At 59.0% G+C, this 12,703-nt stretch overlaps 1 protein-coding gene across 1 annotated transcript; it reads right to left on the reverse strand.

Moving 5' to 3' along the window:
- Positions 1 to 4,258: 4,258 nt before the first annotated feature.
- On the reverse strand, positions 4,259 to 11,704 carry COX4I2 (cytochrome c oxidase subunit 4I2). Its single transcript, XM_002710853.5, has 5 exons — positions 11,596 to 11,704; positions 10,611 to 10,692; positions 9,265 to 9,429; positions 6,886 to 7,017; positions 4,259 to 4,477 (listed from the first exon to the last, which is right to left on the reverse strand). Exons 2-5 carry the CDS (start codon positions 10,690 to 10,692, stop codon positions 4,341 to 4,343), a joined length of 516 nt encoding a protein of 171 aa, XP_002710899.1. The 5' UTR covers positions 11,596 to 11,704; the 3' UTR covers positions 4,259 to 4,340.
- Positions 11,705 to 12,703: the final 999 nt, after the last annotated feature.

Below are 12,703 nucleotides of genomic sequence, written 5' to 3' on the forward strand. Positions count from 1 at the left end.
TTCGGATCAGCACAGCTTGGGCCATTGTGGTCACCTGGGGAGTGAACCAGAGGATGGAAGACTCTCTCTCTCTCTGCCTCTGCCTCTCTATAACTGCCTTCATATAAATAAATAAATCTTAAAAAAAAAATGGAGTAAAATAATTAAAAAAAATCTTTTAGCAAGCCAAGGGTTAAAAGTTAGCTTTCACTTGTTTAGTCTTCTGAATCCTGAAGAAGTTTAAGATGACGATTGTGTGCATTGCTTATGATTTTTTTTTTTTTTTTGACAGGCAGAGTGGACAGTGAGAGAGAGAGACAGAGAGAAAGGTCTTCCTTTGCCGTTGGTTCACCCTCCAATGGCCGCCGCTGCAGCCGGCGCACCGCGCTGATCCGATGGCAGGAGCCAGGATCCAGGTGCTTCTCCTGGTCTCCCATGGGGTGCAGGGCCCAAGCACCTGGGCCATCCTCCACTGCACTCCCTGGCCATAGCAGAGAGCTGCCCTGGAAGAGGGGCAACCGGGACAGAATCCGGCGCCCCAACTGGGACTAGAACCCGGTGTGCCGGCGCCGCAAGGTGGAGGATTAGCCTATTGAGCCACGGCGCCGGCCCGCTTATGACTTTTTTTAAAAAATGAATAAATCATGTAGAAAAAGCAGCAACTTCTACCATGATCCCATCTATTACATAACGTCCAGCTCTCCATTTTACTATCCATCATCGCAGGGTCTGCCCTGAAGCAAAAATAGCAGGAATTTTTTTCTTCATTAATAGCAACGAACATGCATGACCTATATAAGTGTGTGTCTCCTTTGATTTTTAGTAAATATCCAATGCACTACCGCTAGAATCCCAGACTTATGGAGGATTAATTCCCTCCTAAATGATTTAGGCCACCTCATTTCAGTAGGTTCACACATGAATAATTAACTTGAATAATTTCATTATAAAGAGACTTGGGAATTCTCGTAGAATGTTTGCATTGCAGGTGTTCACGAGTCAATCTTTACATTTGAAGTATTTTTTTTTAAAGATTTATTTTTATTTATTTGAAAGGCAGAGTTACAGAGAGAGGGAGAGAGACTAAGAGATCTTCTATCCACCAGTTCCCTCCCCAAATGGCCACCTGGAGCCAGGAGCTTCTTCTGAGTCTCTCTCAGGGGTGCAGGGGCCCAAGCACTGGGGCTGCATTCCTAGGTGCATCAGCAGGGAGCTGGATCCGAAGCGGAGCAGCTGGGACTCAAAGATGCTCATCGGGGATGCTGGTGTCGCCGGCGGTGGCTTAACCCTCTGCACCACAACACTGGCCCTGAGGAAGTCATTCTTAAGCTACTGAGGTGCCAGGAACAGGGGCACAAAGTGAGAACAGGGACTTCTAAAAGTAAGATAGAAAAAAGATGAGCCTAACCCTGTGGCCACCAGTGAGAGGTCTGTAAATGTGCTGCTGGCAGAAGGGACTGAGCCCCCAGACCGGGAGGTCCCCAGGCAGACTCCAATTGCTCCGTGTGAAAACAAACCAACCTGGGGCTGCCTGTGTGACGCAAAGGGTTAGGCTGGCCCTGGCCATCCCATGCCAGAGCTCTGATAGAGTCCTGGCTGCTCAGCTTCTGATTCGGCGCCCCACTAATGTGCCTGGGAAGGCAGCAGGAGGGTGGTCCAAGTACTTGGGCCTCTGCACCCACGTGGGAGACCCAGAGGGAGCTCCTGGCTCCTGGCTTTGGCCTAGGCCAGCCCTGGCTGTTGTATCCATCTGGGGAGCGAACCAGCAGATAGAAAATCTCTCTGCCTCTCTCTCACTCTCGCTCTCTGTCATTCTGCTTTTCAAATAAATCTTTTTTTTTTTTTTTTTTTTTTGACAGGCAGAGTGGACAGTGAGAGAGAGAGAGACAGAGAGAAAGGTCTTCCTTTGCATTGGTTCACCCTCCAATGGCCGCCGCGGCCAGCGCGCTGCGGCCAGCGCACCGTGCTGATCCGATGGCAGGAGCCAGGAGCCAGGTGCTTTTCCTGGTCTCCCATGGGGTGCAGGGCCCAAGCACCTGGGCCATCCTCCACTGCACTCCCTGGCCACAGCAGAGGACTGGCCTGGAAGAGGGGCAACAGGGACAGAATCCGGCGCCCCGACCGGGACTAGAACCTGGTGTGCCGGTGCCGCTAGGTGGAAGATTAGCCTAGTGAGCCGCGGCGCCGGCCCTCAAATAAATCTTTTTAAAATTAAAAAAGTCTCGGGGCTGGTGCTGTAGTGTAATGGGTAAAGCCGCTGCCTGCAGTGCCGACATCCCATATGGGTGCCGGTTCGAGACCTGGCTGTTCCTCTTCTGATCCAGCTCTCTGCTATGGCCTGGGAAAACAGTGGAAGATGGTCCACGTCCTTGGGCACCTGCACCCATGTGGGTGACTGGGAAGAAGCTCCTGGCTCCTGGCCTTGGATTGGCGCAGCTCCAGGCATTGTGGCCATTTGGAGAGTGAACCAGCGGATGGAAGACCTCGCTTGCTCTCTCTCTGCCTCTCCTCTCTCTGTGTGACTCTGACTTTCAAATAAAAAATAAAATGAAATAAATTTAGGAGTCAGGTGCAAGTGCTTATGCAAAGCGGGGAGGGAGAGGGAGCCGATCCAGGCTGCAGCGATGAGTGAGCTGCCACTTTGGGCCCCAGGGGATGCTTTGCAAGACCCACGGAGGGGCTGAGGGCCCCTCTGCAGGTCTGTCCTCTGCGTCTTGTGCATCTGCCCGCCCCAGGCTTCAATAAAACATCAACCTGTGGCGAAACAGACACAGACGCTGTGCCCGTGTAGGAGGACCGGCCACCAAGGCTGCACAGGACTCTGGGGCGTGCACGTGGCTGGGCTTCCCGCACGTCTGCCACTGCCCTGCCAGTCTGTGGCGACGAGGGGACACTCCATTCGGCAGTTCTCACCTTGGGCTCATCCGAGCAGCCCACCCCAGACAACCTCGGGCCCCACAGGTAAGCTCCTCAAGGGGGCGTCGGGCCCGAGGCGTGCGCCCTGTCCTCTGGTGGCTGCAGGGCTGGCTCCTGTCTCACGTCTGTTCTTGGTCCATCTGGGGGATGAAAGAATAGCACTTGAAATTCTCTTTCTTAAAACTCTAATTGAGGTTGGCATCTCATCATGTATTTGAAAGCCACCTGTGCTCCTAACAAGGTCATGAATCCACACAGCGACCAATGAACGCTGCAAACGACACGCAAAGAAAAGCAGGCGTCGGGTGCCTGCTGGCCGAACCACGTTCAGCATTCTCGTGAACGAGCAGGGGTCTGACCAATCTGTCCTGTGACCCCATTCATAGAACATGCAGGGGGCGGGGATATGCAAGTCATACCCAGGAGTGCTCCGCGCATGAATGGCAAGGGACCTGGGAATAAGATGAACCCCGACTTCCGCGTCCAGGAAGATGAAGCAGACATACGGTTCCCTGTTTCTCCTGAACTAAAACCCTTTGACAATGCATATAAAACACACAGACGAAAACTGCAGGCTGGCGCTGTGGTGTTGTGGGTAAAGCTGCCGCCTTATGAAGCCAGCATCCCCTGTGGGCGCTGGCTGTTCCACTTCCAATCCAGCTCCCTGCTATGGCCTGGAAAAGCAGCAGAAAATGGCTCAGGTCCTTGGGCCCCTGCACCCACATGGGAGACCCAGATGAAACTCCTGGCTTCAGGTTGGTCCAGCCCTGGCTGTTGCAGCCATCTGGGGAGCGAACCAGCAGATAGAAATGGAAGATCTCTCTGTCTCTGTCTCTCCGACTTTCAAATAAATGAACAAATCTTAAAAAAAAAAAAAAAATCCCCTAGGGCACTATGAAATCTGTGCTCCACGCTGTCCTGTGTCCCCGCTACACACAGCTGCCCCGTGGCCTTGGCGTTCCACAAACACCCCCGCCAGGTCCCCAGCCAGGTCTCTGCACTTCCTGCTCCCTTCAGTCGCCCAGGCCTTCCCGAAGCAAAGTGCCACCTCCTGCGCCCTGAGCCCGCCTTGGGCTCTTGATCTCGCTGTTTCTCCAGGGCTCTTACCAGCACGTAACCCGCCATTTGCCACACTGACAACGCACTTCCCACTCTGCCCCGTGGACAGGCATCCCCCCACCCAGTGAGGCCTCCCTGTCTGGCACACAGTAGGTGCTTTATGAACTAACTGAGGAAAGGCCCTTGACTTGGCCCCCTGGGAGGAGTCCCTTCCCCTCCCACCTGAGACTCCGCCCCCGCCCCGCCCCTCCCACCCGAGGCTCCGCCCCAGATCCGCCCCTCCCAGCCTGCGAACACCCGGAGGTTGAAAGCAGATAGGACAGCGAGCTTTATTGGGGTGGGGGCCTGGGGAAGCGGGCCGGGGGAGCCGCTGACAGGGCTCCAGGTCACTTCTTCCACTGCTTCTTCTCGTAGTCCCAGCGGGCAGCCAGGCCCTGCACAGGGTTGCCCTTCATGTCCAGGACGCGCTGCAGCTGCCGGGCCTTCCACTCGTCGGTCAGCGTGATGGGCTTCTCCGGGAACACTGCAGGGGCGCAGGACGGGGCACCTGCCAGGCCCTCCCCATGCCCGCCACCCTGGCCAGCCCGCCAGACTCTCCTGACGTAGCGCCGGGGGACTTCTGGGCTCTTGCTGCTTTCTTTTAAAGATTTATTGAGGGGCTGGCGCTGTGGCTTAGCGGGTGAGGCTGCCAGCTGTGGCGCCAGTATCCCATATGGGCGCCAGTTTGAGTCCCGGCTGCTCCACTTCCCATCCAGCTCCCTGCTATGGCCTGGGAAAGCAGTAGAAGATGGCCCAAGTGCTTGGGCCCCTGCATCCTCATGGGAGACCTGGAGGAAGCTCCTGGCTCCTCGCTTCAGATCTGCCCAGCTCCAGCCGTTGCGGCCATTTTGGGAGTGAACTGGGGGTGGAAGACCTCTTTGTCTCTCCCTCTCTCTGTGATTCTGCCTTTCAAATGGCTAAATCTTTAGGGGGGAAATTTTTTTATTTATTTGAAAGGTAGAGTGACAGAGGGAGGGAGAGAGAGAGAGAGAGAGAGAGGTCTTTCATCTGCTGGCTCACTCTCTAAATGGCCACAAGGCTGCAGCTGAGCCAGGCTGAAGCCAAATGACAGGAACGCCAACAGGGTCTCCCACATGGGTGCAGGGGCCCAAGCACCTGGGCCATCTTCCGCTGCTTTCCCAGGTGCATTAGCAGAGAGCTGGATCAGAGGTGGAGCAGCCGGGACTCCCATATGGATGCTGCTGTCCCAAGAGGCGACTTCACCTGTTGCACCACGGCGCTGACCCCTGACCTCTGGGTTCTGCCCCCAGCATTGCCCAGGACTCACGATGGGAACTGGGCTTCCCCGCTCTGGGCCTCAGCCCCGTCACCTGCTTCTGCGGCCAGTTGTAACAAGCACTGGCTTGAAGACAGGCTGGATCTCAATCCCATCTCCACTCCTCCCTTGCTGTGTGACCTCCCTCCTCTGAGCCTCCATCTCCACCCGTTAGGGTTGTGGGGCTCGAGCAGGCCAGCACTGTGACGCTGCCAGCACGATGCTGGGAGACACAAGGTGTCCACCGCGACCACAGGGACGGATTTCCCCTCGCTGGGAAGAGCCTAGGTGAGGGGTCCCTTTAGTCTCCTAGGGCGTGGAGGAAAGGGGGTAGGCAGGGGGTGTGCACGTTCACACTGGGGCCTGCATCTTGGCACAGGGGACAGGCCGCAGCTTGCACGCCACATCAACCGCCCACACTGGAGTCCTGGCTGCTCTGCTGGCCTCTGACCCAGCTCCCTGCTTGTGTGCCTGGGAAGGCAGTGGCAGTGGAGGACGGCCCAAGTGCTCAGGCCCCTGCACCCCTGTGGGAGACCCGGATGGAGCTCCTGGCACCTGGCTTCAGCATGGCCCAGCCCTGGCTGTTTCAGGCATCTGGAAAATGAAGCAGCAGATGGATGCTTGCTCGCTCTCTCGCTTCTGCTCTCTCTCTCTCTCTTGCTCTCTCTGCCTTTCAAGTAAGTGAAAATAAATAACAAATACATTTTTAATCTGGGGAGGGCAATACTTAGCCCAAAGGCCGAAGCACTGGTGGAGGCACTTTAAGTACCTTGATGTGAGCATCAGGAAAGGCCCTGAGCGCTCCCAGCACCACCTGGGGCTTGCTCCCTGGCCACCTGCCATGGCCGCCTGTCTGTCTGGCCTCTGTCCCGGTGCTCTGCGTGGGCAGGAAGGGAAGGATCTTCACAGGCACTGACCCTGCGCTCCCCAGGGAAGGGCCCTCACTCTTCTGCGGAAAGCACAGGAGGGCAGCAGAGTGACGTCGGCTGCACCAGATACAGCCGGCTCTTTCCCCACAAGCCCCAGAGCAGGGCTCCCGACCGGTCACCCCCAGCGGAGGGCTGCCCCCAGGGTCTGCCCCAGGAACCCGGCAGCGTGGGGCCAAGACTCTGCATCTCGGTGCCACTTTTCATCCCGGATGGCACTGGAGAAGCACTCGTCTGGGTCAAGAAAAGTTCGGTGGGGAGGCGGCAGGTCCTGGGGTCTTGGGACCGCACTGCTCTGCATGGGAGTGCCTGCTTCCGGTCCTGGCTGCTCTGTGTCCCACCCAGCTCCTTGCTAACGTGCCTGGGGAGGCAGCGGAGGATGGCCCAAGTGCCTGACCTGCATGGAGTTCCTGGTTCCTGGCTTTGGCCTGGCTCAGCCCTGTCCAGCAGTGGTTATTGGGGAGAGAACCAGCAGATGAGACTCTGCGCTCAGCACCCTCATTTGTGACTGTGTACCAAGCACTGGCTCGCTCTCATTAAATGCTCACACGTTACTATTCCCATTCCACAGATGAGGAAACTGAGGCCCAGAGAGCTGGACTCCCTCCATGGGAGCCAAGCAGCCGCACTCTGCCCTCCGTCCTACACTCCTTGGGGAGTTCTGCAGCCAGGGGCTGTGTCGCCACTCACCGTAGACTCGCTGCCACCAAATCAGCAGGGCCGTGAATCCGAAGAAGAAGAAGACAGAGCCCATCACGGTCTTCCACTCGTTGGAGCGCCTGTTCATCTCGGCGAAGCTCTCCCGGTACTGCAGCCGGTACACTGGGGGCGGGGCAGGCGGGGCGGGGCCTCAGGCGGGGCCCCGCCCCGGCCCGGCCTGCGGATGCTCTCCCTTCAGCAGATTCGGACTGAGCAGGTAAGGTCGGGAAACGCTGACCGCAGCCAGGGCCGAGCAGAAATTCCTGACCCGGTGGAGTTGTTTGTTTGTTTGTTTGTTTTTGTTTTTAATTAATTGATTTAAAAGGGAAAGAGAGAGACCTTCCATCTGCTGGCCATAACAACTGGGGCTGGGAAAGGCTGAAGCCAGGAGCCAGACACTCCCCCTGGGTCTCCCACATGCACCGCAGGGGCTCAAGTATTTGAGGCGACCTCTGCTGCTTCCCAGGCGCATTAGAGGCGGGCTGGGTGGGAAGCGGAGCAGCCGGGACTTGAACCGGCGCTCCTATAGGGGATGAGGGCATCCAAGGCAGCGGCTTAGCCCGCTGCAGCACAGCACCCACCCCTCTTGCAGAGCTGAGAGGAGGGGACTGACTGGCCAATGCCTCACACCAGCTGTGGGCAGGGCTACTTCAGTTAGTGTGGCCAGAGGAGCTGACGGAACTGAGGCTTGGAAAGTCAAAGGGAGAAAGTCGGGTGAAACTGGAAGGCAGTGCAAAGGCCCTGGGGCAGGAAGTGTGGTGGGGTGACAGGAAGACCAGGGTGGCAGGAGTGGAATGATCAAAACAGAGAGAGTGTAGCCAAGGGGGAGTCAGCAGGAGCCTGATCCACAGGCTGCCCCTGCCTCGGGGGGAGCACTGGGTTTCCTTCTAACTGAATTGCGGAGGCTGGATTTTAGGCCAGGAAGCAATAGGACTGTGCTTTTCTTTCCTTCGAAATTTCATCAGTTTCCTGCCTGATCTCTGCTTCCCTCACACTAAGTAGATATTTTTATTCATCTATTTCTAAAAAATATTAATTTTTTATCCTTGCAAAGCAGAGTGACAGAGGGAGACAGAGAGAAATTGTCCATCCACTGGTTCACTCCCTACTTGCCTGCAGCAGCCAGGGCTGGGCCAGGCTGAAGCCAGGAGCCCCATCCCGGTCGCCCAGGGAGGTGGCAGGGACCCGAGCACTTGGGCCATCCTCCACTGCCGCCCAGGGTGCGCTGGCGGGGTCAGAGGCAGAGGAGCTGAGACCCCAGCAGGTCCTCATGCAGAATGTGGGCGTCGCAAGCCGTGCAGGGGAACCCCCACCGAGCCACCAGGCCTGTCCCCTTTCAGCTGGTCTATACACGGACTGCTTGTCTTTCTTACTCCAGGCATCGAAGCCAGGCACTCTGACAGGGTCGTGAGCATCTTAACTGCTAGGCTCAGTGCTCGCCCGCGTGGTTTGAAACACGTTACCTGGAGCAGGTGTTTGGCCCATGGTTAAGATGCCCGTGTCCCGCACCCCGCTCCTGACCCCAGCTTCCTGCTAACGCACACCCTGGGGTTCAGGTCATCAGCTCCCTGCCACCCACGTGGGAGACCTGGGTTGAGCTCCTGGCTCCTGGCTCCAGCCCAGCCCAGCCCTGGCCTCTGTGGGCATCTCAGGAGTGAAGCAGCAGATGGGAGTCGTCTCTGCCTCTCAAACAAGAGCTTCATAGTGGAGGGCCTGGGCTGCAGCTCTGGCTCCTGGCTCCAGCTTCCTGCCGACACAGACCCTGGGAGGCGGCAGAGAGACTCAAACGACCGGGCTCCCGCCACTCACGGGGAAGAGCAGGGCGGCACTCCCAGCCCTGGGTGTGGAGGGCATCTGGGGAGCGAACCAGCATCTGGGAGGACCCCCTCATGTTTAAGTAAATACCTCAGTGGTGAGGGATCCCCCCCACACTCGCTCACAGTCCTCCCCACTCTGCTCCCAGGACCTGGGTGCGTCCTCTATGCCAGCTGGAAGGTGCCCTCCTCTGGGAGGCCCACCAGGATTCCACCTTCCCTTTGGGCCCTCATAGTCCCTTGAGCACAGCTCACCCTAGCCACATGGGCTGCATCACAGTTTCTGCTGGGGTCTGTGTGCATTTCCCCTGCTGGACTGGGAGCACACCAAGGGCAAGCACCCTCCGGGGGGTCCCCTTGGTGTCCCTGGGCAGCGCGTAGCATCAGGCTGTGCACATTGGGTTGGGTGGGTGAAAGAATGAATGAACAAGGAAAGACCGCTCCCCACCCCACCGCCAGGGGCACGTTCGGATGTCTGGGGGCTGCTGGCGCTCTCGGGGCCTCCCTTGCCAGGTCCCCCGGGCCACGCCCCCCAGCAGCCCCGCCCCAGACCTACAGGCCACCTTCTCGGCGGGGCTCAGCTGGGTCCAGCTGCCCTTCTCCTTCTCCTTCAGGGCCCGCTGCTCGGCGGTGAGCTCCGTGCAGAACGGCTCGTCCGGCATGGGGTAGGAGCGCTGGGCATAGCAGTTGGTGTACGGCGGCATCCTGCCCTCGCTGCGGGCTGCGGGCACAAGGCGGGGAGCTGGACCACGCTGCCTGCGGGGGTCCTGCGTCTACCATAGGTCAGTAAGAGCGCTGCCTCTGTGGAGTGCCGGCTGTGTACCAGGGGCCAGGCTGAAGCCTGAAGCTCAGGCGGCTCCGTGGCTCAGAGCCCGGGGATGCTGCTACCTCTGTGGTACAGGCAAAGACCGGCGGCGGCTCTGCGATTTGCTGAAGTCATGGAGCAGGAGGGACCTGGGCTACCCTTCAGCCCCACGTTCCCTGGGAAGGTCTGAGGTCAGCAGTTCGGCAGGCAGACAGCTGCTGGGCAAAGGGGCAGCCACCAAGAGGCCAGATGTGAAACGGCCCGAGAGCTGCCATGCCCTCTGCGCGTGTCCTTGCCAGGGCTCCAGGGCCCGGCTCTGCAGTCGGTGGGGCCTGAACTCCGTTCTACCCCACTCACTTCCAACAAGCCCCTTTACCTTGCTGTGCCTCAGCGTTCCCATCTGGAAAGTGGGCGTAACCAGAGCACCCACCTCGTACGCTAGTGGGGAGCTTGGCACGGACGTCTGGCACGGAGGGTTCCCGGTGTGTGTCCAGGGGGCTGAGAATCAAGCTGGGCACCAAGGAGGGTCTCATCAAAGCTCCCCCATTCGGACACCAGAGTAGCCAATTAAGAGGGCTCCCTACCACCTCTCGAAGACAGTGCTGCAACTGCCTTGGCCAAAGAGCCCCGCCTCTTCTGATAGCTAGACCCCTCCCCCGGGCCTCAGTTTGCCCACCTGAGAAGTGGAGCTAACACAGCAGCCACTTCACATGGTCATTGTGAAGTCTAAATGTGTTAATGTAGGCGAAACGTTTATCACCGCGTGTGGGACACAGGAAATAGAATGTGTTCTCCTGGGGGCCAGGGAGGCCCTTCTGCTGTTTGGCTGAAGTCTCTCCTGCTTTTAGGCCTCTTCCTTCTGACTGCCAGTGATAGCAGATGCAAAAGGAAACGGCAGGGTCCAGGTCTGCAGCCGTCTCCACCCCAGGACACAAAGGTCTTAGGGGCCTGAGGTTTGGAGGCTGGGGACGGCTCGCCCCGTGGGCTCAGTTTAGAGAGACTTGGCTCAAGACCGAGGAATGGGATCACGAGAGGCCCAGGGCAGCCTGGGAGGGCCAGCTCCGAGCTCGGCTGGGAAGGGAGGGCTCAGGTCTCACCTGCGTCTCCTGGGCTGTGTGCGCCTCGGGCTCCGAGCCCCCCTGTTCGCAGCACGAAGCTCCAGGCAGCTCTGGAGAGCATCTGGGGTGGAGGCGGGGAGTGGGGAGGGGTCAGTCTGCCGGCTCAGGCAGCTGGGGGCTGAGAAGCCCTCTTTTGCTGGAGCGATGGCCGGGGATCGGGGGTGGGGGGTCCCAGGGCTCCAACTCACTCTCCTGCCCCGGCCCCTCCCACTCAGTCTGACATCCCCAAGGGGGCACAGGGAGGCCCTAGACATTTGGAGCTCCCTCCTGGGACCTGAGTCATCCAAGAAGTGGGAGGAGGCCCAACTCTTGGGTCAGGGTTGGAGCAGTTTGGGGCTGGGGCCTTGGCTCTGGGCTCGCCCTGGTTCAGCCTGGCCAGGAGACTGGGTGGAGGGAGCAGGTCTGAGGCCGCCTTCCCCACAGGGCCATCTGTGCAGATGGTGGCCTCCCACCCCTTCCCCCCTAATTGGCTGCCTACGTGCAGGCAGAGCAGTTCTGTTTTCCTAGGGAGGGAGGCGAGCTGGGCCCAGCCCCCAGCCCCTTGGGGGAGACTCAGGACCCCCATCCCATGCTGGGAGAGAATGGCTTTAGAAGATCAGGACCAAACTGGGTAACCAGGACAGGGTGGGGGGTGGGGGTGGGGGGACAGCACATCTGGGGAGAGAGAGACCCTCCCACTGAGGGACTGCAGAGGAGGAGGGGGCACCCCATCTGTGACAAGTGGGAGGGACACCCCCACATGTGGGAAGGAGAGGGTCCCCGTCCCTGCTGAGGATGGGAGAATCCCACAAGTGGGGAGAGGGAGGAGAGGTGATGGCGATTTGGGGGAAAGAGACGCCACCCCCAAAGCAGACACAGGACTACTGCCAAGAAGCGCTCAGCTCCCATCTCTCAGCACCCCCACCCCTCCTCCTTGGTGAGGGCCAGGGCGGAGGTCCAAGCCGCCCGACAGACACCTACTCACCTCGGTGGCTGGCGGCAGCAGGAGCGCGACCCGGCTCTGCCCAGCAAGGATTGCTGAGAAGCGCCCAGAGCGCGGGCGCCCGCCCCCAGGCCCGCCCCCAGCCCTCCCCAAGGCCAAGGCCGCGTGGGAACGTCCTGCTCAGCCCAGCGTGGGAGCGCGCGTCCCTTGTCCCTGGGGGACTCCCTGGCGCGTCCGCCTCCATCTGCCCACCACCGGGCCCCTGTCCTTAGAGCTTGCTCGCCCTTGATGCGGGGAGTCCTGAACGAGAGTTCTCCAGGCTCTGCACCTGTGCTCAGTGCGGTCCGCATGCCTGGAATGCGCACGGGGCCTTTGCAGATAGAAGCCTCCTCCTCCCGGAAGCCTTCAGCGGCTGGCACCTAGGAGCTGGCCTGTGCAGGACCCCTTGTCCACAGCACTGCACCCAGGGGAGGTGGTGACAAAGCGGCCTCTGGGTTTGCGTCCTGGCTGTGTGACTTTCAACAAATGCTCTGCCCTCTCTGAGCTCCTGCTCCCTGTGAAACTGGGCTGGTGGTAGGTCCTACCTCCCGCAATGAAAACAGAAAAGCCTCAGGCAAATGGATTCAGGGATTATTTACTAAGGGGCGGGTGCGGGGTGCACAGGCATCCCCCGTGAGCACAGATTGGAGTCCTGGCTGCTCGGCTTCCCACCCAGCTCCCGCTAATGTGCCTGCGAAGGCAGCGGAGGATGGCCCAAGTGCTTGCCCCACTGCTGCCCACACGGGAGGCCTGGAGGGAGTTCCTGGTTCTGGGTTTCAGCCTGGCCCAGCACTGGCTGTTTCGGCCATTTGGGGAGTGACCCAGCAAATGGAAGCTCCCTCTCTCTCTGTCTCTCTCTCCTTCTCAAGTAAATAAAAATAAATCTTTAAAACAAAAAGAATGACTTAAGATCTCTTCCCACTGGCATTACTGTGTGTCGTGTTTACCAGATTCAGTGCCGGAGGACGTGCGGCCAAACATGCCCAGATAGTGCCCCTGCTCTGGCAGGGGGCCGAGTCCAGCTTCCGGCAGAGGGGAAGGCCCGTGCAAAGGCCCCGAGGTAGGGAAACCCAGGCTGAGGTCGAAGAACAGAAGGCAGACCATCTTGGCC

Source organism: Oryctolagus cuniculus, chromosome 11 (genome assembly GCF_964237555.1).
Source record: "Oryctolagus cuniculus chromosome 11, mOryCun1.1, whole genome shotgun sequence".
In the NCBI taxonomy this organism is placed as follows: Eukaryota; Metazoa; Chordata; class Mammalia; order Lagomorpha; family Leporidae; genus Oryctolagus; species Oryctolagus cuniculus.

Bases quoted from the DNA above. Each gene is read 5' to 3' on its own strand.
- COX4I2 (XM_002710853.5), bottom strand. From the start codon at position 10,692: ATGCTCTCCAGAGCTGCCTGGAGCTTCGTGCTGCGAACAGGGGGGCTC. The intron at 9,430-10,610 runs GTGAGACCTGAG...TTGTGCCCGCAG, and splicing joins ACACAGCCCAGGAGACGCAG to CCCGCAGCGAGGGCAGGATG. The intron at 7,018-9,264 runs GTAGGTCTGGGG...CCCCGCCCCCAG, and splicing joins CCCCGCCGAGAAGGTGGCCT to TGTACCGGCTGCAGTACCGG.